The 26,979-nt window shown below is 42.0% G+C and overlaps 1 protein-coding gene across 1 annotated transcript in view; it reads left to right on the forward strand.

Annotated features, from left to right (window-relative positions):
* Window positions 1–26,979, forward strand: part of LOC128687215 (cytoplasmic dynein 2 light intermediate chain 1) — a 98,079-nt gene that overhangs the window by 13,036 nt on the left and 58,064 nt on the right. Inside the window, exons 2-5 of the mRNA XM_070098472.1 lie at window positions 13,763–14,084; window positions 17,125–17,226; window positions 20,668–20,841; window positions 23,784–23,873. Coding sequence (XP_069954573.1) covers window positions 13,763–14,084; window positions 17,125–17,226; window positions 20,668–20,841; window positions 23,784–23,873 — 688 coding nt within the window. The remainder of the gene's footprint in view (window positions 1–13,762; window positions 14,085–17,124; window positions 17,227–20,667; window positions 20,842–23,783; window positions 23,874–26,979) is intronic.

The following is a 26,979-nucleotide window of genomic DNA, read 5'->3' on the forward strand; positions in this document are numbered from 1 at the left end:
GATCCGGAACTGACTTTAGGTGCTTGTCCAGTGCCAGCTTGAAAACTGCCAGGGGTCTGTTGGTAATCCCCCTTATGTGTGCTGGGAGGCAGTTGAACAGTCTCGGGCCCCTGACACTTATTGTATGGTCTCTTAACGTGCTAGTGACACCCCTGCTTTTCATTGGGGGGATGTTGCATCGTCTGCCAAGTCTTTTGCTTTCGTAGTGAGTGATTTTCGTGTGCAAGTTCGGTACTAGTCCCTCTAGGATTTTCTAGGTATATATAATCATGTATCTCTCCCTCCTGCGTTCCAGGGAATACAGGTTTAGGAACCTCAAGCGCTCCCAGTAATTGAGGTGTTTTATCTCCGTTATGCGTGCCGTGAAAGTTCTCTGTACATTTTCTAGGTCGGCAATTTCACCTGCCTTGAAAGGTGCTGTTAGTGTGCAGCAATATTCCAGCCTAGATAGAACAAGTGACCTGAAGAGTGTCATCATGGGCTTGGCCTCCCTAGTTTTGAAGGTTCTCATTATCCATCCTGTCATTTTTCTAGCAGATGCGATTGATACAATGTTATGGTCCTTGAAGGTGAGATCCTCCGACATGATCACTCCCAGGTCTTTGACGTTGGTGTTTCGCTCTATTTTGTGGCCAGAATTTGTTTTGTACTCTGATGAAGATTTAATTTCCTCATGTTTACCATATCTGAGTAATTGAAATTTCTCATCGTTGAACTTCATATTGTTTTCTGCAGCCCACTGAAAGATTTGGTTGATGTCTGCCTGGAGCTTTGCAGTGTCTGCAATGGAAGACACTGTCATGCAGATTCGGGTGTCATCTGCAAAGGAAGACACGGTGCTGTGGCTGACATCCTTGTCTATGTCGGATATGAGGATGAGGAACAAGATGGGAGCTAGTACTGTGCCTTGTGGAACAGAGCTTTTCACCGTAGCTGCCTCGGACTTTACTCTGTTGACGACTACTCTCTGTGTTCTGTTAGTGAGGAAATTATAGATCCATCGACCGACTTTTCCTGTTATTCCTTTAGCACGCATTTTGTGCGCTATTACGCCATGGTCACACTTGTCGAAGGCTTTTGCAAAGTCTGTATATATTACATCTGCATTCTTTTTGTCTTCTAGTGCATTGTTCATATTTCTTTGAACAAATTCACTCTTGATGTAATTTCAATTTCTTTTTAACGTAAAGTGTTTTCTTTACTCTGTTTGAGTAAATTGTTTTGTCTAATTTACAATTAAGAGTTAAAGTGTTCAATCAGTTGTAGTGATACTGGTCCTGTGGGGAGCAGCAGCAGGATAATACTGCACCACCTCTAGGGGCCCTTAACAACAACAACAGTTTGGTGTGTGTCATGGGCACCAACACATGGTGTGTGATTCTCTCCTACTTTATCCATTTATCAGCGATGCAGATTACATGGTGAGTTTAAATATGTGGCCTGTAGTTATAACTTTTCTCTTGACATATGCAAGACATCACCATCCCTGTAGAAGCCATTATTAGATGTACTAGTCATTATATTTTGTTGTTGCAGAAGTACTATGAAGATTCTATGTTCAATAAAGCCTAGAGATAAGGCCTGTGTTTCTATCACAACAATTTATTGAACATAGAATCCTGGGCTACCTGGTGGTGATCCTGCGCTAGACTACATCACAACATGGAGCGTTTACTGAAACCTGAGAGGCTAGACTGTGACCCCAGCTTATCAACGGCTGCTCAGGAATGGAAGCACTGGTTTAAGACTTTCGAAAACTTCTTGGGAGCCCTTCCTAAAGAAGATCTAGATAAACTAAGTCTGCTCATCAATTTTGTGTCACCTAAGATATATGAGGCTATTTCTGAGTGTAATACCTACGAAGATGCTATCAAAACCCTCAAGTCTCAGTATATTAAACCTACAAATGAAATCTTTGCACGCTATCGCCTTGCAACTCGCCGCCAGCAGATTGATGAGTCCTTAGAGGAATACTTTCAAGCACTGAAAATTTTAGGTAAGGACTGTCACTTCCAAGCAGTGACAGCTGCTCAGTATTGTGAAGAGTCCATCAGGGATGCTTTTATCAGTGGCCTGCAATCACCAATAATAAGGCAGCGTTTATTGGAGAATAAAACTCTCGACTTAGCTGCTGCCTTTGACCAGGCAAGAGCTCTAGATTCAGCCCAGAAGAATTCTGAAGTATACAGTACCACTCAGCCTTCTCGAGTGGTAAGTGCTGCAATTCCTGACCAAGACTCTTGCAATGAAGTTACTGGGGAACCTTCCTCAGTGACAGCAGCAGCAGGTACGGTGTGTTTCTTTTGTGGTTTTTCAAGACATCCACGTCCAAAGTGTCCTGCTCGTGAAGCAATGTGCCATAAATGCCACAAGAAAGGTCACTTTGCTAAAGTATGTCGTGCTAATGCATCAACAAGAGCTAGTGCCTCCACACATTCCAGTGATCATGCGACTCTAGCAACAGTGACTTCTGCGGCTACTCCAAATTCACTGTCAAAGGCAGTTGTGAAAGTATTCATCAAAGGAACAGAAGTAGATGGTCTTATTGATAGTGGCAGCTCAGAGAGTTTCATCAACCTTGACTTAGTTAAACGGCTCTCCTTGACTCTACATCACTCATCAGGTACCGTTTCCATGGCATCAACATCTCTCTCTATTCAGACCTTAGGGTTTTGTAAGGTAAATCTCAGAGTTAATGGAAAGGATTATCAAGATGTACATTTAGCTATTCTGCCACAACTGTGCTCTGATGTTATCCTTGGTCAGGACTTTCAGAAGCTGCATGGTAGTGTCACCTTAACATATGGAGGTGAACTGCCTCCTCTTGTTGTCTGTGGACTTAGCACTTTAAGGGTAGACCCACCAAAGCTGTTTGCAAATCTTACCGCGGATTGCCATCCTATATCAGCTAAGTCACGCCGCTATTCTTATGAGGATCGGATGTTCATTGAGAAAGAAACTCAGAGGCTGCTGAAGGAGGGTATTATAGAACCGAGTGATTCCCCTTGGCGTGCACAGGTTGTTGTTGTTAAAGATGGTTATAGGAAACGGAGACTGGCTATCGATTACTCTGAGACAATAAACAAATTTACACTTCTTGATGGGTACCCTCTACCTCGGATTGACGATACAGTGAACAAAATTGCTCAGTACTACGTGTTTAGCACAATTGATCTGCAGAGTGCCTATCATCAAGTCCCTATAAGGAATGAAGATAAACCATACACAGCGTTTCAGGCTAGTGATGGCCTGTATCAGTTTACCAGAGTCCCTTTTGGAGTCACAAATGGGGTAGCCTGCTTCCAACGAATTATGGATTCACTCATTCAGGAAGAGCAACTCATGGGAACCTACGCGTATTTAGATAATGTTACCATTTGTGGCAAGACCCAGGAGGAACATGATGCAAACCTTGATAAGTTTTTGGAAGCCACCAAGAAGAAAAATATCAGTTACAATGAGGAAAAGTGCACTTTTTCAACTAAAAGGCTTAGCATCCTTGGTTATGTAGTGGAAGGAGGTTCAATATTCCCAGACCCTGAACGACTACGACCTCTACGGGAACTTCCAATGCCTCAAGACAAAAAGTCACTCCGAAGAACTCTTGGTCTCTTTGCTTATTACTCACAATGGATCTACAACTATTCAAGTAAAGTCCGCCCATTGAGTGCTACCACATTTCCTGTGACAAAGGAAGCAGAAGCCGCTTTCCATACTCTCAAACAGGACATTGAAAACTCAGTAGTTCAAGCCATTGATGAGTCCCTACCATTCGAAGTGGAAACGGATGCATCTGACATTGCCATTGCTGCAGTCTTATCTCAGGCAGGACGACCAGTAGCCTTCTTTTCGAGAACTTTTCAAGGATCAGAGAAATGTTATGCTGCTGTAGAAAAGGAAGCCCAGGCCATCATAGAAGCAGTTCGCCACTGGAGGCATTATTTAACTGGTAGACATTTCACCATAAGGACTGACCAACGGTCCGTGATGTATATGTTCGACAAGAGGCACAAAAGTAGGATAAAGAATGACAAGATATTATGCTGGAGGATGGAACTACCGTGTTATGACTTTGATATTCTGTACCGACCGGGTCAAGAGAACATCTCACCTGATGCATTCTCTAGGTCCCACTGTGGAGCAGCATGTCATGATTTGCAATCACTCTCAGCTCTCCACAAGGCTTTGTGTCACCCAGGAGTTACACGCCTGTACCATTTTGTCAAATCAAAGAACATGCCCTACTCAGTGGAAGATGTGCGACAAGTGATCAGAGCATGCAGAGTATGTGCAGAGTGCAAGCCAAACTTTCATCAGCCAGAGAAGACTCATCTCATAAAATCCACCCAGCCTTTCGAAAGATTGAATATAGATTTCAAAGGACCTCTACCAAGCACAAATCAGAATAGGTATTTCCTTAACATAGTAGATGAATATTCAAGATTTCCCTTTGTATTCCCCTGTGCAAATATGGCTGCTTCAACTGTTATTAGTTGTCTTTCACAGTTGTTCTCTATTTTTGGTATGCCAGCTTATATCCATTCAGACAGGGGATCCTCGTTCATGAGTAACGAACTTCAGGAGTTTTTGGCTAGCAAAGGTATTGCCTGCAGCAGAACAAGCTACAACCCTCAAGGCAATGGTCAAGTGGAGCGGTTCAATGGTACTATATGGAAGGCAGTTACAATGACATTAAAGTCGCGCAATCTACCTGTTCAACACTGGCAAACTGTCCTACCTGATGCTCTTCACTCTATTAGATCACTGCTGTGCACAGCTACTAATGCAACCCCTCATGAAAGACTCCTCAACTATTCACGTCGTTCCTCTACGGGAGCCTCCGTGCCCACTTGGTTATGTCATCCTGGACCCGTTCTCCTGAAGAGTCACCATAGGATGAACAAGACGGATCCTTTAGTGGAAGAGGTAGAGCTCCTGCAAGCTAATCCACATTACGCCCACATTCGCTACCAAAATGGTGAAGAGACTACAGTATCTACAAGACATTTAGCCCCAGTTGAAATCCCTATTAGTGTGGAATCTCAAGATACACCAATAGATGTGAAAGATGCTTCGTTTTCTCCTGGAAAGCCCCTTGAGACTACCCCTATGGAAATAGAGGATTCTGCTCCAGCAGTTAATCAAACCCCGCTGGAAAATATCGAACCTGGTGAAGAGGCTCAAGGGCTACGAAGGTCGGGACGTGTACGTCGCCCACCTAACAGTTTGGGAGATTACTGTCTCTGATATTTTAGAAGGGGGAGATTGTAGTGATACTGGTCCTGTGGGGAGCAGCAGCAGGATAATACTGCACCACCTCTAGGGGCCCTTAACAACAACAACAGTTTGGTGTGTGTCATGGGCACCAACACATGGTGTGTGATTCTCTCCTACTTTATCCATTTATCAGCGATGCAGATTACATGGTGAGTTTAAATATGTGGCCTGTAGTTATAACTTTTCTCTTGACATATGCAAGACATCACCATCCCTGTAGAAGCCATTATTAGATGTACTAGTCATTATATTTTGTTGTTGCAGAAGTACTATGAAGATTCTATGTTCAATAAAGCCTAGAGATAAGGCCTGTGTTTCTATCACAACATCAGTTTTTCTTCATATTTTTATTTTATTATTTAACCTGAGTTTTCCCAGTGAGACTTTATTATTGCAGTGATTATTTCTACACCTTATTTTGTTGCACTTGTTCTGCAGTGAATTATTTTGTTGCACTTGTTCTGCAGTGAATTATTTTGTTGAACTTGTTCTGCAGTGAATTATTTTGTTGCACTTGTTCTGCAGTGAATTATTTTGTTGAACTTGTTCTGCAGTGAATTATTTTCTTTTATTGATATTTTTATGCATTATTATTCTCAGTTTATTATTGCATCTTGTTTTTCATTTTATTAATTTTCCTGATGTTGTCTTTGCATTATATTTTAATTTTGTTTATGCATTCTTAGAAAATATTTAAATTTCCCAGTTATCTCTCGTTGCATACAATTTAGTGATTTTATTTTATCCTTTTTACATTGATTTAAAATTTTATTAGTTAATTCCTTTATTAGCAAGAGTAAAGACAGCTCATTTTGCATTTAATTCAGTCTCCAGTAATATTTTTACTTGTAAATTTCAATGTAATTTTTATCTTGGCCAACAGTCCTTTACATTGAGTTGTCCTTCCTCTTGCAGTGTATCTTAGACATTTTTTTTATTACTTCTGCAGAATTAGTTGCATCTCTTTTATTTCAATTTTAGTATTTTGTATAATTTTTATTGTTCATTATTTTTGCCTTATTTGTTCTCGTGCAACTGCCATTATGTCTCACATGCCGTCAAGTGATACTTTAGTGAATGTCGACACTCAGACCTCTCAGGCTACTGCTGCTCCTGTCATCAGTCCTCACGGTTCCTTATCGACTGACAGACCGACCCAGACACTGAGATACTATAGTTATACTCGTGATTCCCTTGATGCGTTACCTTTATTCAATGGCCATGTACATAGTCTTGAAGCATGGTTTACTGGCATTCGTTCTCGTGCTAATGCTCTAGTTGAAGGTCCTCCTTCAGAGGAAAGTCTTGTCAGACTTGCTAAAGAAGCTCTTCATCGATCCCCTGCTGCTGTTCACGTTGTTGATCTCCTTGATATGCGTGACTTCAGGAATCTTACTAAGTGGTCACAATATGAGGAACTGATTCGTTCTTTCCTTGTACCAGTAAAAACAGCTGATCCATATGTCGTTCTTCGGGAACTAGTGAATGCTGCACCCATGACTAATGAATCGTTGAGTGCCTTTGCTGTTAGATTAGACAAACTTTTATCATCATTTATCAATGCTGTCCAGTCCTCAGCTTTTGTACCTGACGAGGTTAAACCATTCACAGAACCGTTTGCTAAAATAGCAGCTTTTGGAGCAATTAATTAAAGAACTAATGCCACCTGCTTCCATGCGTGCTTATGAGGCTAATCCTCCAACTGTGACGATGGAACCACTTACAGCCCTAAATCATGTACGTTCCTTGTGCCCCCAGGGTACTTTTCCATGTATTAAAAGTAATTTCACACCTATGCCTCAGTCTGCACCACCTCTTGTTTGCGCCACAGAGACAAATCGTGGTCATCAACCATCTCCGCGATCACCAAGGACCAGTGTACAGAGTCATTATAAACCTCGTAGTATTCATAGTACATTCAGTAACCATAGTCAGCGGACTTGTTACAACTGTGGTTTCCGTGGCCATATTGCAATTAATTGTCCTGATAGTTACCCTAAGAGGCGTCGTACTGATGATGAGTACCAGTCAGATCTTCCCTACTGTACTTATCATAGAATACATGGACATGACACATCTGAGTGCAGTGCTCTCTACAACCTTCAGTACTCTAGGTCTTTCCATGGCCGTTCCAACCGCAGAACCCGTAGAGGAAACAGACGTCGTGGTTCTCAAACTAACCAGAACCAGGCTCATTCTTCCAATTTGGGGGAATTCGAGCGCCCCAGTCAAACCGTCCCATGGTGACAGTAGGTGATAATGAGTACACCATTCCCGTTCACAATTCCTTTGAAGCCTTAAGCAGTCTCGAGAATGACAATCCTGCTGATGATGTTGCTTCACATGTCTCTGACATAGATGATTTTGGGGATGAAGTGGAACAAGTCTTTTCTGATGACAATCCACCTTTTTGTTTGCACATAACTTCCAATGCAACCATAGGCCCTATAGTGCAAGCATCTGTTCATAATGCGCCCGTTCATTTGTTCATGGATTCTGGTGCGCAAGTCAATATTATTAGGTCTAGTTTGTTTAAGGATAAGCAGTTACGACATGTCCTTCTCGTAGAACCGACTCATGTGTCCTCCCTTAGTGGAGTAGTTGGTTCTCACCTGCGTGTCCGAGGTCGGACTTCCCTAACTTTTTCTATCCAAGGTAGAGACTTCACTGCTTCCTTGTTGTCGACCAGATTACTTTCCCTGGTGACCTTCTACTGGGATTTGCTTCCATGCGAGACTTACGCATTGTGCTCGACCCGTACCGATGGCATGCCCAAATTGACGACTTGATCGTTCCATTCTGGGGTTACCAGCTTGGATCAGAAATCTGTCATACTGCTGCAGAGTATGATGTATGGATTAAGTCCTTACAAGCCAATGCATTCTCCAGTAGCATACCCAAGCGGTCAGGCACTGGTAATTCTGTCACTCCCGTCTGTGTTCCACCTATACCTTCAGACTTGCAGGATAGTGTGTTGCCTCAAGTGTCCGAGGACACTCAGACTGCCTTGAGTGCACAACCTATCCTTGCAATGACTGCTAGTTCGAGTAGTAGTTTCTCCACAGGGGATGCCTTGTCAGAAAACGATTACTTGAAACTAGTAGTGCCATCTCTTGTTGATGTCACATGCCGTCTGCAGAAAGACGTCTCTGTTGCGGCTAGTGCTCTCACTAGAGTGTCTGTAGTTGTTCCTAGTGTTCCAGATGGTGATAACGTCCTAGTTGACAGTGATTCCTGCAAAGTAAAAGGTCTATTTGTTGAACCATCCTTACATGTTGTAAGAGATAGTAAGATCCATTTCTTCCTACCTAACACTTCTGGTCACAGTGTTCGTCTCAGAGCCAATACCAATCTTGTTGACCTTGTTCACTATCCTTACCCTGTTCAGGTAGAGGATGAGTTGTCACCTGACCAGTGGGTCGGTGCTATTTCTGCCGGGGAGACCTCATCCACTTCACTGGATCAATCTGTTCCACCAGTTGAGGAGAAAGACTTAGCTCCCACTGACTTCCCAGATGAAGTCAAGCGTTTGTTGACTCTGTTGAACAAACGTCGTAAAGCCATTGCCTTACCAGGTGAGAAGCTGGGTATAACGAACTTATTGTCCCATCGTATTCCACTTGAACCTGGTACTAGACCTATCTACATACCTGCGTACAGAATGCCTCGTTCACAAGTTGCTGTCGCAGAAGAATTGATCAATCAAATGCTTGATGATGGAGTTATTGCACCTAGCAATTCACCTTGGAATGCACCCTTGATCCTAGTACCTAAGAAGGATGGTACTTGGCGCCCAGTGATTGACTTTAGGAAGTTAAATGTGAAAACTATTCCAGATCGCTTCCCACTCCCTGTACTGGGTGATCTTTTACATAACATTGGAGATAACAAACTCTTTTCAACCCTGGATTTGTTACAAGGGTTTTGGCAAGCCCCTCTTCACGAGGACAGCCAAGAGCTAACTACATTCTCCACTCCTACAGGTCATTATCACTTCCTCCGTATGGCGTTTGGATTACGATCCTCCCCTATCATGTTCTCAAGGCTCATGACTAATCTTTAGAGGTCTCATAGGTAATGCACTTATGGTGTACTTAGATGACGTAATCGTCATGTCTAAAGACGTGGATACACACTTGAAAAGACTTGATGTAGTACTTGGTAAGCTTGAAGAAGCCAATTTAAAGATCAAACTGTCTAAATGTCAAATGTCAATGTGTGTGTCTAAATGTCAATTTTTCAGATCAGAAATTAAGTTTCTTGGTCACGTAGTCACTCCTAGAGGGGTTACGACTGACAAAAGTAAAGTAACTGCAGTACTAAATTTTCCAACACCCAAAACTGCTGATGCCGTAAGATCCTTTGTGGGCTTAGCAGGTTTTTATAGATCTTTCATTGCCAATTTTTCTTCCATAGCTGCTCCTCTGAGTTGCTTAAGAAAGATGCTCCTTTTGGTTGGACCTTCCATCAAGAAAGAGCATTCCAAACTCTAAAAGAAAAGCTAACTGCTCCAATTTTGAAATTTCCAGATTTTTCTAAGCCCTTCTATCTGACAACTGATGCTAGTTCAATTGGCATAGGCGCCGTACTAGCTCAGAAGACCGATGGCAAGTACAACGCAGTTGCATTTGCTAGCCGAGTCCTTACAAAGGCTGAACATAATTATACAGTAACTGAGCAAGAAGCTTTAGCAATAGCATGGTCTTTAAAGCACTTCCGAGACATTATTTATCAGTACTCTGTTCATGTCTTGACAGACCATGCTCCACTGATACCTGGAGTTTACCTGGACCTGGAGAGAGTTTCGGGGGTCAACGCCCCCGCAGCCCAGTCTGTGACCAGGCCTCCTGGTGGATCAGCGCCTGATCAACCAGGCTGTTGCTGCTGGCTGCACGCAAACCAACGTACGAGCCCAAGCCCGGCTGATCAGGAACTGAACCTACTGGAAGGTTAGCCAGATGGACCTTGACTATCCAAGAGTTCAATCCCACCTTTGAACACTTACCTGGCAAGTCAAATGTAGTCGCAGATGCCTTATCGCGACATGTTAGTATAGTAACTGCAGACCCTTCATTTAGTGCTGAAGATGTAAAGAATGCTCAACGAACAGATCCCATGTGGTCTGGTGTGATTCGATTCCTGCTCCAGGAAGATCTTATTCTGACTGTGAAGCCACCAGCACCCATCAGTGACTTTGTCATGAACCAAGAATTACTGTATCGAACAGCCGAGTTGGGTACTCCTAGCAGAAGAGTATACCAGTTAGTAATTCCACAGTCACTAGTGAATGTAGCCTTACAGCTAGTTCACGATGTACCAGGTGTTGCACACCCTGGTGTGGATCGTTCAGTAAAACAAGCCAGATTGAAATACTTTTGGCCTCGTATGGCAACTGATATTTCTGAGTATGTTAAGAAATGTAGTGTCTGCATGCAACATAAAGGTAATGCTAATGGTCCTAATCCAATCCAAGTATATCCAACCACTAGCGAACCTTGGGAAAGAGTTGCGCTAGATTTGTTAACTAATTTCCAATGTTCCCTCCAAGGCAACAAACATCTGTGTGTTATGGTAGACCATTTCACCAGATATTGTGAGTTAGTTCCTATTGCAGATAAGACTGCTGAGACAGTAGCTAAAGTGTTTAAAGAACGCATCTGCAGGCATACCACTCCTAAGTCCCTAGTAACAGATATTGGAGGTGAATTCTGTAATGAGATTCTTGAAAATTTGTGCACCTTGTACAAGATCTCCAAATCCACCATTGTTCCTCATCATCCTGCCAGCAATGGGTTAGCGGAATGAACCAATAAGAAAGTACTTGATGTCTTGAGAGCCACTATCAATCCCAACAGTGAAACTTGGGATGAAGTTATACCTGATGTGCAGTGTGCTATAAATTCTGCTTACAATGTTTCTATAGGTGACACTCCACATTATGCATTGTATGGTGTAGATAAACGTTTGCCTTATGAGTTGCTATATTCTAATCCGAAACCAAATTACAACCCTGATGATTTCATAGCAACTCATACCAGCTTAGCTCAAAGTGTTTTTAGAAGAATCCGTGAAACACTTCATAAATGAACAGTAGAATTTACAAGAGTCGCAAACACTCGAACAAAGCCATCCAAAATCAAAGTAGGTTCGAGAGTTATGCTGACTAACTTTAACAAAACGTCTGCAATGCCAAAGCTTGATCAAAAGTTTGTTGGTCCTTATCGAGTAGTTGAGCACATCACTGGTAATAAGTATAAGGTTAGAGAAATTAGTACTGGTCAGTATAAAGAATCGCATTTAGATCATATGAAGTTAGTATGTGATGATAATGATGTTCCAACCCAGACTAATGTGACAGACTCTGACAATCCTCCTGATCCTGTACTCTCTTCCTCTGATACTCAGTCAGACGATCAACCTGAGTGTCGTTATTCCCTACGTACACGACAGGTATTGAGAAATCCTCAAGTATCATTTGTAACTTCCAATTCAGATTTGCCTCAAATACAGCATGAGTTAGCCAATGCAACAGAGTTTGATCCTCCCAGAGATGACACCCATTCTGCATATGTCAATCTTACCCTAGTAGAGTTGGGGTTAAATGTAAATAACCTGTATAGATGAATAATTACAGTATCAACTTATCAGTATTCAAGAATTTTTTTGTGTGTTCACGTTTTCTCCGAATTCTGAGAGTTAACAGTCTAGATTTGAGTGCACCGAATCTGCCTTTCTGTTAAACACTCTTTCTTTGTATATATTCCTTCCTCAGAATCCATAGATCACATGAATACAGATCGATCAATCAAATTTTTTTTTATCACTTCTATTCTTCACTTCTATTTATCACTTCTATTCCGACCTAGAAAATGTACAGAGAACTTTCACGGTGCGCATAACGGAGATAAAACACCTCAATTACTGGGAGTGCTTGAGGTTCCTAAACCTAAACCCTGGAACGCAGGAGGGAGAGATACATGATTATATACACCTGGAAAATCCTAGAGGGACTAGTACCGAACTTGCACACAAAAATCACTCACTACGAAAGCAAAAGACTTGGCAGACGATGCACCATCCCCCCAATGAAAAGCAGGGGTGTCACTAGCACGTTAAGAGACCATACAATAAGTGTCAGGGGCCCGAGACTGTTCAACTGCCTCCCAGCACACATAAGGGGGATTACCAACAGACCCCTGGCAGTCTTCAAGCTGGCACTGGACAAGCACCTAAAGTCAGTTCCGGATCAGCCAGGCTGTGGCTCGTACATTGGTTTGCGTGCAGCCAGCAGCAACAGCCTGGTTGATCAGGCGCTGATCCACCAGGAGGCCTGGTCACAGACCGGGCCGCGGGGGCGTTGACCCCCGGAACTCTCTCCAGGTAAACTCCAGGTATTGTGTAATCCCAACATTGAGTTTCATTCGATGAGTTGTGCTATATTATACCTTGTATTGCATTACAGTTTCAATTAAGTAAGCTTCCATTCCAATGTTCTACTTATGTATGTTAAAATGTTCAATTGTTGTGTACTTTGACATTGTATAGAATCAGTCCAAGCCATATACCTGCTATCTCTAGTTTGTATTAGTTGTATGTCGGGACGACATACGTTAGCGTCGCCGAGCTCTCAGTAGTAGTAACCAGTTACCAGTAACCAGTGTACCAGTAGATGACTCACTACCAACCGTCTCTGTGTGAATCACTGTCTGTATTCATATTGTGCTGACCACAGCAGTATTTCAAACACCCCCTCACATATGGGTACTGGGGTTAGTTAGTCTTACGAGAGAGAGCAAGGAAGCAGGTCACCGGCTGTTTGGCGCTTCCCACATTATCCGTAATATACGTACTTCCAGCCTACGTGAGTATTTCTTTACCCTATCCACGTGTTCGAACCCCACATGATATGTTTCCTTACACTAGTTATCTATGCTCATCCATCAGCAAAATAGGTACCTGGTTGTTAGTGGACTGGTGTGGGTCGCATCCTGGGTGTTAGTAGACTGGTGTGGGTCGCATCCTGGGTGTTAGTGGACTGGTGTGGGTCGCATCCTGGGTGTTAGTAGACTGGTGTGGGTCGCATCCTGGGTGTTAGTAGACTGGTGTGGGTCGCATCCTGGGACAAAACTGACCTAATTTGCCCGAAATGCTCTGCATAACAAGCGTCTTTCTATATAGTAATAACTTACGAAATCGTAATGACATGATTGCAAACAAACCATACCACGGGCGGGGATAGAACCCGCGATCAAGGAGTCGTACAACTCCAGACCGACGTTGGCCCAGTGGCAAATGCGTCGATCTGGAGTTTTATGACTCTGACCGCGGGTTCTATCCCCACCCGTGGTATGGTTTATATAGTAGTATGTTATTGATGTCAGCTAGGCCTGTATACCTTGTACATGTACTTGCAAAAATAAAGATACTGTTGTTTTTATGAGTAGTAGTGACAGAGCTGTAGGATAATCATAGTCTGCTGTTACAGTGCTGGCATGAGTAGCACCAGCAGCAGCCGGGCAGGCAGCAGCCGGGCAAGCAGCAGCAAGGAAGCGACCACCATCCGAGTTGAGAGCATCAGCAGCAGAGCTGGCAGTAACACCAGGGTGAACAGCAGCACCAGCAGGCCCAGCAACATGGCCAAAGTCAGCACTGAAGGTACCGTCAGTGTGGGTGGCGCCAGCAGCAATATTAGTGTGTGGGATGTGGCTGTCATGGAATCCAGAAGGAGACGTACTGAAGGTTCCAGCCTCGAGCTGGATAAGCTGCCCAGGGAAGCCACACTGCTCATCGTCGGAACTCGCTCTGCGGTGAGATAAGATAAGATTTGTTCGGATTATAACCTTGAGAGTTAGCTACCGAGGATAACTCAAGAAAGTGCGTCATCGAGGACTGTCTTTATTTCCATTATGGTCCTTCAGTCTTGTCTTCCAGGATGCCATGCACGCCACTTTACTAATACCCAGATACAGACTTACTGCTAGGTGAACAGTGACAGCAGGTATAAGGTGACTAATACCCAGGTACCTACTTACTGCTAGGTAAACAGAATCAGCAGGTGTAAGGTGACACGCTCAGGTGCCTAGTTACTGCTAGGAGAGAGGAGCTTACGACGACGTTTCGCTCCGATTTTCAACATTTAAAAGTCAGTGTGACTTTGTAAATGGCCCAAGTCGGACTGAAACGTCTTCGTAAGCTCCTCTCCTCTGTATGGGTTATTTGTGTACTGTTTGTGATAGTTTTCAAAGTGACTTAAGTTGAATATATGTGGGACTGAAAGTTGTTTAGTAAGTTTCTTTCGGAAAACTTACCGACCAAAAAATCTACTTTTATACTGCTCGAGCACATCTTTAGTTAGATATTTGACGTTTCTGGGTCTTGTTATCCCAGGAAACACTGACACCTGCCCTGTCTACTGTGTGTATTGTTGCTGCATAAATATTTTCAGTGTTAGACTGACTTGGCCTCCAGTTCCTGGCCCGACACGATAGAAAAATAGACACCAGTACAGTGTAATGCGATCCTTTATTGACCACGTTTCGCCCACACAGTGGACTTTATCAAGTCACAAACACAAGATGTTCATGTAAGTTTGCGAGGACGGGTCCTGGCCGGGTTTTCTCCATGTGTTGACCTGACAGTGACTCCCGAAGTTGTGTAGGAGTTTGTACAAGTGATGCACCGTTTACAGCCCTATGGCGGGGGCACGATGAGTATTCGAGTCAAATGGAGCACCGTTTAGAGTCCTATGACATGGGCGCCGTGAACCATCAAGTGGAGTACTATTTACAGCCCTATGGCGAGGGCATCACTATAACAAGGGCTTCTTCAGCACAAGTGGTGTAGCAGTTAGCTACAATCGTCGTGACTCCCTGTAGCTGCGGTACAGCACGTCTTGGGTTCAAGTGGTGTCAGGTCTGTTCTCGCTGGGTAGAAGCAAGGGTAGAAACATTGCGCGTGTTTCCTTACACCGGTTGTCTATGCTCACGCATTAGTAAAATGGGTACCTGGGTGTTAATGGACTGGTGTGGGTCGCATCCTGGGACAAAACTGACCTAATTTGCGGGAAATGCTCAGCATAACAAGGGGCTTTCTATATATTAGTATGTTATTAATGTTGGCTATGGTCTGTATACCTTGTACATGTACTTGTAGAAATAAAGATATTATTATTATTATTATTATTATTATTATTATTATTATTATTATCATTATTATTATGAGGTTTTCAACTTAAACGTTCTGCTCCACCGGAGCCACTCCCGGCACCCAGGCTGCAGCCCGAGTGCCAGAGTGACTCAGGAGATTCTCTTTAGGTGTACTTGCCTAATTGTGGTTGCAGGGGTCGATTCGTAGCTCCTGGCCCCGTGTGTGTCAGCCTAAGCAGAGAGTACATGAGTATATATATGGAACACAGTGACTTGGAGAGTCAGGTGGAGAATGTTGAGCAGGTTGGATGTGAGATAGACTTACACGGAATGGGCAAGTAGGTTCGTTGCTATGTAGGATAACAATGGAGAAGTTTCCTGGCAAGGGATTCAGTTATGTTGTATTTTTTTTTTTAACACACAGGCCGTTTCCCACCAAGGCAGGGTGACCCGAAAAGGGAGAAACACTTTCACCATCATTCACTCCATCACTGTTTTGCCAGAGGTGTGCTGACACTACAGTTATTAAACTTCAACTTATCCCCACCTCTCAGAGTGCAGGCACTCTTAGATATGTTAGGTAAAAGGACACAAGTGCAACTAATGTGACATTTTACTGTGGCAACGTTTCGCTCTCCAGGAGCTTTATCAATCAGTTACGTAACATTTCCTGGAGAGCGGAACGTTACAACAATAAAATGTCACATTACTTGCACTTGTGACCTTTTATCTAGCATATTATGGGTAAATCTACCAACGTTAATACACTGATGTACAGACGAGTCCAAGATCCTGCCACACTGTCTTCTAAGTATATATACTCTGAAAGACACAGGCCTCACGGTGTATATATCCTCCAGAATTTTGAGCGAAATGTAATTGTGAAGGCAACACTGAAAAATAATCGAAAAATCTATTTTTATGTCGATTTTAATTTCAAAATTTTAAAACAGAACCCCGTTAAAACGAATAATATTTAGTTATTAATTTATTATGTATTGAATTCCTGTCACACACAAGCGTATTAAATATGTAAGAAGTTAGACACACATGCGAGGCTTGTTAGAGATATCTTACATGTACGAGGCTTGTTAGAGATATCTTACATGTACGAGGCTTGTTAGAGATATCTTACATGTACGAGGCTTGTTAGAGATATCTTACATGTACGAGGCTTGTTAGAGATATCTTACATGTACGAGGCTTGTTAGAGATGTCTTACATGTACGAGGCTTGTTAGAGATATCTTACATGTACGAGGCTTGTTAGAGATGTCTTACATGTACGAGGCTTGTTAGAGATATCTTACATGTACGAGGCTTGTTAGAGACATCTTACATGTACGAGGCTTGTTAGAGATATCTTACATGTACGAGGCTTGTTAGAGATATCTTACATGTACGAGGCTTGTTAGAGATGTCTTACATGTACGAGGCTTGTTAGAGATATCTTACATGTACGAGGCTTGTTAGAGATGTCTTACATATACGAGGCTTGTTAGAGATATCTTACATGTACGAGGCTTGTTAGAGACATCTTACATGTACGAGGCTTGTTAGAGACATCTTACATGTACGAGGCTTGTTAGAGATATCTTACATATACAAGGCTTGTTAGAGACATCTTACATACACTAGACTTGTTAGAGACATTAAATGTGTGTTAGACATGTTTAGAGACGTGTTAGCATGATATGTTTCAGGGCAAGACGACGCTGATCCAAAGGTTCCTAGACAGAGAGGATGTTCCCCGCCAGACCCTGGCACTAGAGTATACCTATGGAAGAAAAACTGGTAAAACTATGGTAAGTCGTTGTTGTTATTTTCAACAAGTCGGCCGTCTCGCACCTAGGCATGATCACCCAAAAAGAAAGAAAATCCCTAAACGAAAATACTTTAATCATCATTCAATACTGTCACCTCACTCACACATAATCAGTTTTTGCAGAGGTGCCCAGATACAACAGTTTAGAAGCATATAAAAAGATACAATATAAAAAGTGACTTGAAATAATATAAACGCCCTATAGAATATAATACCAGGGCGCCAGTTATACATATACCGTCCTATTGCACATCCCTCCAAACCGCCAATATCCCAAACCTCTCCTTTAAAGTGCAGGCATTGTACTTCCCATTTCCAGAATTCAAGTCCGGCTATATAAAAATAACCGGCTTCCCTGAATCCCTTCACTATTACCCTGCTCACACTCCAACAGTTCTTCAGGTCCCAAAAACCATTCGTCTCCATTCACTCCTATCTAACACGCTAATGCACGCTTGCTGGAAGTCCAAGCCCCTCGTCCACAAAACCTCCTTTACCCCCTCCCTCCAACCTTTTCGAGGACGACCCCTTCCCTGCCTTCCTTCTCCTACAGATTTATAAGCTCTCCATGTCATTCAACTTTGATCCATTCTCTCTAAATGACCAAACCACCTCAACAACCCCTCTTCAGCCCTGACTAATACTTTTATTAACTCCACACCTTCTCCTAATTTCCACACTTCGTATTCTCTGCATAATATTTACACCACACATTGCCCTCAGACAGGACGACATCACTGCCTCCAACCGCCTCCTCGCTGCAGCATTTACCACCCAAGCTTCACACTCATATAAGAGTGTTGGTACTACTATACTTTCATACATTCCCTTCTTTGCCTCCATAGATAACGTTTTTTTGTCTCCACATATATCTCAACGCACCACTCACCTTTTTTCCCTAATCAGTTCTATGGTTAACCAAATCCTTCAAAAACTCATCCGCTGACACATCAACTCCCAAATATCTGAAAACATTCACTTCTTCCATACTCCTTCTTTCCAATGTGATATCCAATTTTTCTTTATCTAAATCACTTGATACCCTCATCACCTTACTCTTATCTATGTTCACTTTCAACTTTCTACCTTTACACACACTCCCAAACTCGTCCACAAGCCTTTGCAACTTTTCTTTAGAATCATCCATAAGCACAGCATCATCAGCAAAAAGAAACTGTCAACTCCCATTTTGTATTTGATTCCCATAATTTAATCCCACCCCTCTCCCGAACACCCTAGCATTTACTACTTTTACAACCCCATCTATAAATATATTAAACAACCATGGTGACATTACACATCCCTGTCTAAGACCTACTTTACCGGGAAGTAATCTCCCTTTCTTCTACACACCCTAACATGAGCCTCACTATCCTCATAAAAACTCTTTACAGCATTTAGTATATTCCATATACTTGCAACATCTGCCACATTGCTCCCCTATCCACTCTATCATATGCCTTTTCTAAATCCATAAATGCAATAAAAACTTCCCTACCTTTATCTAAATACTGTTCACATATATGCTTCAATGTAAACACTTGATCTACACATCCCCTACCCACTCTAAAACCTCCTTGCTCATCTGCAATCCTGCTCTCTATCTTACCTCTAATTCTCGCATGGGCCAGTAGGCCTGCTGCAGTGTTCCTTCTTTATTATGTTCTTAATTCTTTCAATAATAACCCTACCATACACTTTTCCTGGTATACTCAGTAAACTTATTCCTCTATAATTCTTACAATCTCTTTTGTCGCCCTTCCCTTTATATAAAGAAACTATACATGCTTTCTGCCAATCCCTAGGTACCTTCCCCTCTTCCATACATTTATTAAACAAAAATACCAACCACTCCAACGCTACATCTCCCCCCCTGCTTTTAACATTTCTGTCATGATCCCGTCAGTTCCTGCTGCTTTACCCCCTTTCATTCTACCTAATGCCTCACGTACCTCCCCCACACTCACATTCTGCTCTTCTTCACTCCTAAAAGATGTTATACCTCCTTGACCAGTGCATGAAATTACCGCCTCCCTTTTTTCATCGACATTTAAAAGTTCCTCAATATATTCCCAACATCTACCCAATACATCCAGCTCCCCATCTACTAACTCCCCTACTCTGCTTTTAACTGACAAATGCATTCATTCTCTAGGCTTTTTTAACTTGTTTATCTCCAAAAAATTTTCTTGTTTTCATTAAAATTTCTTGACAGTGCCTCTCCCACTCTATCATCTGCTCTCCTTTTACACTCTCTCACCACTCTTTTCACCCTTCTTTTACTCTTCATATACTCTGTTCTTCTTATAACAATTCTGCTTTGTAAAAACCTCTCATAAGCTACCTTTTCCTCTTTTATCACACCCTTTACTTCATCATTCCATCAATCACTCCTCTTCCTGCACCCACCATCCTACAGCCAGAAACTTCTGCCTCGCATTCTAATACTGCATTTTTAAAACTATTCCAACCCTCTTCAACCCCCCCTCCCCCACTACTCATACTTGCACCAGCCCACCTTTCTTCCAATAGTTGCTTATATCTCACCCTAACTTCCTCCTCCCTTAGTTTTATACACTTTTACCTCTCTCTTAATTGTTGTTTCCATTTTTCTTTCGTCCCATCTACCTCTTACTCTAACTGTAGCTACAACTCAATAATTATTCGATATATCAGTTGCCAACCTATAAACATGTACATCCTGAAGCCTACCCATCAACCTTTTATCCACCAATACATAATCTAACAAACTACTTTCATTACGTGCTACATCATACCTTGTATACTTATCCCCTTTTTCATAAAATGTGTATTACTTATTACCAAACCTCTTTCTCTATATAGCTCAATTAAAGCTCCCATTTTCATTTACCCCTGGCACCCCAAATTTACCTACTACTCCCTCCACAACATTTTTACCCCACTTTAGCACCGAAATCCCCAACCACAAGTACTCTCACACTTGGTTCAAAACTCCCCACGCATTCACTCAACATTTCCCAAAATCTCTCTGTTTCCTCTACACTTCTCTCTTCTCCAGGTGCATAGACGCTTACTATAACCCACTTTTCACATCCAACCCTTATTTTACTCCACAATTATTATTATTATTATTATTATTATTATTATTATTATTATTATTATTATTATTATTATTAATATCATTTTCATTTATTATTTTGTTTTTTATTTTCAATTATTATTGTATAACATTCATGCAAGGAATCGTACCTGTCCTCCATTGCCTTGGATTGAACCTGGTTGCCTCGCATTTCCCAGATGCTTCTCCCATGCAAACCGAACCTGCCTAGCATGGGCCAGTAGGCCTACTGTAGTACAAGAAGTGGTGAAGGCTCGACCCTCCGTCCACTACCACTACCTGTTATATTTTATGTAATAATCTTCAAGTTTGTGTTGGCAGGTCAAAGACGTGTGTCACCTATGGGAGCTGGGGGGAGGAGCACTCTTCACCCCCCTACTATCCACCCCCCTCACCACCCGGGTCATGACCTCTCTCACTCTCCTACTGATGGTTGACCTCTCACGACCTCACACCATCTGGTCTGACCTCGAGACACTTCTCTCCTCCCTCAAGGTAAGTCTGCATTATATTTTTTAGCTTTATGTATACTGTATTATGTATACTGTATTATGTATACTGTATTATGTATACTGTATTATTCTTGGGTCAGTGAAGATAGTGTTGAATATATCTGTTCATCAACAGGCTAGTCTACCTATCTTATTCATCAATAGGCCACCATACTACTTTGTACTGAACTGATAAAGCTACTGTGTAGCGAATCGTTTCGTCACTAAAGATTCCGAAATGCTGCACAAGTGTCTTATTCTTCAACTTGTGGGTTTTTTAAACGGTTTATCACACACCTGAGATAAACGTACACCCAGTTCTTCAACTTGTGGGTTTTTTAAACGGTTTATCACACACCTGAGATAAACGTACACCCAGTATGCAGGTCCTCCAGTGATCGTGTTAATTATCTGACAAACTGCCTCTCCTGTATTTCCAGGCGATCGATTTCTTCTTAAATATTAATGCGTTATTCTCGGGTATATTCAGATTTAGGTACAATTTTACAGAAAATTACGAAATTTATAGAAATTGGTGGGTTACGTCTGGCAGCGCGGGATGCTGTGTAAAAAAATGGAACGTGCGTTTTCAGACGAACGGTGAGAAAGTTGGTGGTTGTTACTGTGTAATGAAGAAAGGACCAATACATAATACACAGTATATTTAAAAATGCTGAATGTATGGATAAACATTTCTCTTTGACGTTTCATAAATTTTAGACGGTTAATGGGGGGGGGGGGGGTTGAAAAATATCGACCATTCGAGGGCCATCTTGAACAATTTTAAGTTGAGTAAGATGCATGTGCGACAGGTTAGGTTAGGTAAGATAAGGTCAGGTTAGGTTAGGCTAGGATAGGTTAGGTTAAGTTAGGTAAGGTAAGGTTTCTCAGGTTAGGTTAGGTTAGGTTAGGTAAAGGCTGTCACGAAACAGGACAAGTGCTTCCTGACTGCGGGTCTTAATTATATGATGACCCGCAGCTGGAGCTTTTGGTCATCTGACCGAGGCCTTTCCCTGGCTTACCCCTCCACCCCTTCAAAAATTATAATTATGAATATAGGCATTAGTAATTTTTACTCATGCCTATGTACAACAGTTGGGTATCTTTAAAGATACCCAAATGTTGTACATGTAACTGGTACACTACCAGTAAAGCTACATGTAACTGGTACACTACCAGTAAAGCTACATGTAACTGGTACACTACCAGTAAAGCTACATGTAACTGGTACACTACCAGTAAAGCTACATGTAACTGGTACACTACCAGTAAAGAATAACTTAATATTTAAAATAAGGATTAAAGTTAACTCTTAACTTATATGCATTGACAGATACCTTTCGGTACATGCATATTTTTTTTTTTTTTGCTAGAACAAGAGGAATAGGAAGACTGGGGGAGATGGACTAGGGTAAAAAGGCACAATACCGTGACTGGAACAATACCGTGACTGGAACAATACCGTGACTGGAACAATACCGTGACTGGAACAATACACAAATAACCCGTACATAGGTTAAGTTAGGTGAGGTTTGTCAGGAAACAGGACAAGTGTTTCCTGACGCGGGTCTTATGATGGCCCATAGCTGGAGCTTTTGGTCATCTGACCGAGGCCTTCCGCTGGCTTACCGGTCTACCCCCTTTAAAAATTATAATCATAGTTATAACCATTCAGTATCTACTCATAGGAGAGAGAGAGAGAAGCTTACTACCAGCATTACCACCACCACTTCTTGTTCTTCCTCTCTTGATCTCGTCCCTCTCCCTCTCCTATATATACTGGCTCCCTCACTTTTTTGTCTTATAACCTTAATTTTTAAAGGGGTGGAGAGGTAAGCCAGTGGAAAGCCTCGGTCAGACGACCAAAAGCTCCAGCTGTGGGTCAGGAAACACTTGTCCTGTTTCCTAACAAACCTTACCTCTTTTGTGTTAGTGTGACTTCGTAAATGGTCCAAATCGGACCGAAACGTCGTCGTAAGCTCCTCTGTCGTACGTGCGAGTTATGTGTATGAACTAGGATAGGACAGAGCAGTGAGGAAGACTTTTGATAAACAGTATGAGAGAGGAAAGAAAGAATAATTGGCCTGAGAACTTTGGGTGGGTTTTAACAGTGATTTGTGTCACATAATGACGTGATAATGACAAGTGTTATACCTCAGAGTTGGTTAATGGGGTTTAAAGCCTATCAACTACATGATGGTCAGGAAAGCTGCACGTGACCTTTTCACCACCAAACAAAAATATTTTAATCCATAAAATAGGAATTAAACTCTCACCATATCACTGAGAAATGCATCTCAGTATATATATGAGTTATACCTCATTTAAGTAATTAAAACATTCATATATAACAGAAAATAAATGAATTATAATTTAAATTTCATTACCTATAAATATTTAGTATAAAAATGATGAAATTAAAACGTTTGATAACTAAAATTAAGCAATAAAAATATTTAAAAAATATTAAATTTTTTTGGATAATTGTAACTTCAAGTTAAATATATCATTATAACTTCATATTTTTCAGCAAAATTTAATGGTTATAATTATAATCATTATTTTGAAAATGGTGGAGTGGTAAGCCAGCGGAAGGTCTCGGTCAGATGACCAAAAGCTCCAGCGGCGGGTCATCATGACTAACACCCGCGTCAGGAAACACTTGTCATGTTTCCTGACGAACATTATAACTACCTACTCTATTTTTCAGGTATTAGAAGGTTACATGCAGTCTTGAGTGACCCTCGTGTAGTTGATAGACTTTAAACCTCATTAACCAGCCAACCAACGTGTGTATAGCAATAACATAATATAGGTAGAAGGGGATTAAAGGAAGTCATGTGTATGTACACACAGATACATACCTCTTGGTGTATATACACACAGATACACACCTCTCGGAAGATATACCCTGGTGAATGGTGTGTAAGGTGAGTGTTGTCACAGTTACAGGTGAACAAGGTGGTCGCAACAGTGCCAGGGCTCAGGGATTCACTGCAAGAGGCTGCCAAGAAGAGGATTCACTCACACCACCAGGCGAGTATCTCTTGTTATTGTATTACTCAGGAATATTTACATACTTCCTTTTTCTTACTGTATTAGTTAGGGCAAACTCACCTATCATGTCGTCACGTTACTCTATTGCTTAAAATGACTCACGAAATCGTAATAACAAGACTGCAAACAATCGTGTAATTACGATTTCGTGAGTCATGATGGCGGTCTTGAAGGGACTTGAGCTAGAGTTTGCTATAGCCACGCTAGTGTGGGACTCGTCTGTAAAAATCTTCATAAATAGTCACAGTGGTGGCCCATGCTAACCTCCCTATGGTGTATAAATACACCTAGCTAAATAAAATTAAATACGGTTTATGCAGATTTTGTATTATGTTAAATTGCTTGTTTAATATTCTTACAATATTCAAAATATACTTTTTTCAAAATCCAGATTTTCCTACTTTATATAAATACACAAAAACCCTAATTTCTGACATTGAGATATTCAACCATATTAATCAAATTTGTCAGTAAGTCCACAGTCATTCTATGGATTTTAATGTACAATTTACATTTCTGAATCCTTTAACAATCTTAATTTTTAAAGGGGTGGTTAAGCCAGTGGAAGGCCTCGGACAGATGACCAAAAGCTGCAATGGCGGGTTATCGTATGACTAAGATTCGCGTCAGGAAACACTTTTCCTGTTTCCTGACGAGCCTGACCTAGCCTAACATTTAGCTTAATATATCCAGCGACTCGTCGAAGGATTGAGACACTGCCACTTTTCCTCACACAATAAGAACTTGTGGTGTGTATAATGTGTCACTCGCAATTAAAATATAATGCGCTCCTGGGAGGTGTGATATACGAGGTTCTGTTGTATTTATCGCCCCAGATGGAGTTAACCAGGTGGAAATGTCCATCTGATTTCTCTTTGAAGAAGAAACATGTAAGAGGATCGCCTTCCTCGTTGTTTTAACATAGAGTTAACACTCTGAAGTTCCTGGTATTTCGTAAACCCAAAGTTCCTGGTATTTCGTAAACCCAAAGTTCCTGGTATTTCGTAAACCCAAAGTTCCTGGCATTTCGTAAACCCACCAACAAGAACGATCTACTTCATTTGTATTCCTCCGTAACACACAAACGTGGGGTAATTATAGGCTTTCACTTACGAGCATACAGAATTTGCAGTGTGAAATACCTGTCGAGTGTTCACAGAAAAATTACCGTCGCATTTCCGGCGGGAGTGCGAGGGAGAGCTCTGCGCTCGAGAACAGAAGCCACTCTTAAATCTTGCATCATTTCCCAAACAACAACGTAAGTGAGAAGTTTACTGAGTCCTCAACTTGTAGCATCGGAGCAGCGCCGGTCAGTACCACCACCATCAGAGATCTAACAAAGATCAAAACAAGAAGAAGCCTCTGGACGCCTGGGGTTAGAACTCACAGCAAAGTGAGTCGTAAAGCTCCCGGCTGTAAGTTCGAGCCCCGCCCGTACCCTGGTTTATATGCAATCGTGTTATTAAGATTTCGTGAGTCAAAACATGAAGTCTCGACAAAAGCTATGCTAGGATTTACATTATCCCTCTTCCTCCCCCCCCCCCCACACACAAAAAAAAAACTTAAATCACAAGGAAAGCTTCACCTCGAAGCCAAGCAGGATGCCTCAAGCTGTATTGAAGCTTTAGTCACACAGCACACTAAAAATTATGCATGTTGATGGTACTGTTCACCAGTCCACTGCTGCAGCTAATAGTCCTGCTGTTGTCAGAGAAATGGCTCATAGAAATTGGAGGACGCATCAATAACTGGGCCCCTACCCTTCAAACTGTTTGACATACTCCTTCCACTCAATTGCGTCCATGTATCAAAGGTTGACACTTTAACTGTAGCTGGTTCTTTATCATCCATAAATGCTCTTAACACCTTAAGTTCAATTGTACCAATGTTTGTGTCAGAAGCCAGACAGGTATAGCAGGATTGTGGACAGTGGAGTCAGAGTGCACATGCTGTGGATTCCATCTCACATTGGTCTTCAGATGCATGATAGAACTGATAAATTGGCTAAGTTGTATGCTTTCAAAGAGGGAGTAGATTTCAATCTTGGGTTGTCAGTTAGCAGTTTGAGAACAATAATACAGAAAGAATTTCAGTTGAACTTCAGTGACTTGGGATCAACATCACTCAGTGCACCTATCATTACTCTATCATGCAGGAAGAGCCATATGTCTGGTGCATCCAACAAAATAAGCAGACTCTTGGATGTTACTAGTGGCAGGTTCCGGCTGGGTTACCATTATATCTTTGGCAGGTTAAAATAATCACCACCAGACGCAGACCAAACGAATGTAAACTGCCAGATGGAGAATTGTCACACCTTGAGTCATTATGAACTGGAATGCGTTACATATTGCGTCATTATGTACTGGAGTGCAATAAAATTAATGAATTCAGAGACAACTCACTCAGAAATGTCAAAATATTTTATCCACAGTAGCATATTAACAACCGTTCTGGAAAAATACCCAGACTTTGCCCACTGTAAATAAAGCATCAATAACCAGTGGTGATGTAAGAGAGAGAGAGAGAGAGAGAGAGAGAGAGAGAGAGAGAGAGAGAGAGGAGGGAGGGAGAGAGAGAAGGGAGGAAGGGAGAGAGAGAAGGGAGGGAGGGAGAGGGAGGAGGGAGGAAGGAAGGGAGGGAGGGAGGGAGTAAGGGAGGGAGGGAGGGAGAGAGAGGAGGGAGGGGGGAGGGAGGGAGTAAGGGAGGGAGGGAGAGAGAAGCTGGTGGGAGGTAAGGTTGCTCAAGGTTCGTCTCATGAAAGTGAATGTTATGATGCACTATTAATGTTCCGCCATCACTTCCTCTGTCAATCCTCAATTCAATTTCGATTACACTGAAGAACTACACATTTTATTATATTTCACGAAGCTCTAGGCCCGTGAGGGTCATTTAATGTAAGGATGAGTGGTGGAAGCTTGATCCTCCGTCCGGTAATCGGCTGTCACGGATCACTGAAGAACTACACAATAGCTTCAGCGCTGACACAGTTTTTAAATCACCGCTATGGCTGTAATTATAGTTTTACTTTTTAAAATGATGGACGGGTAAGCCAATGGAAGGTCTCGGTCAGATGACCAAAAGC

Source organism: Cherax quadricarinatus, chromosome 62 (genome assembly GCF_038502225.1).
Source record: "Cherax quadricarinatus isolate ZL_2023a chromosome 62, ASM3850222v1, whole genome shotgun sequence".
Taxonomy (NCBI): domain Eukaryota; kingdom Metazoa; phylum Arthropoda; class Malacostraca; order Decapoda; family Parastacidae; genus Cherax; species Cherax quadricarinatus.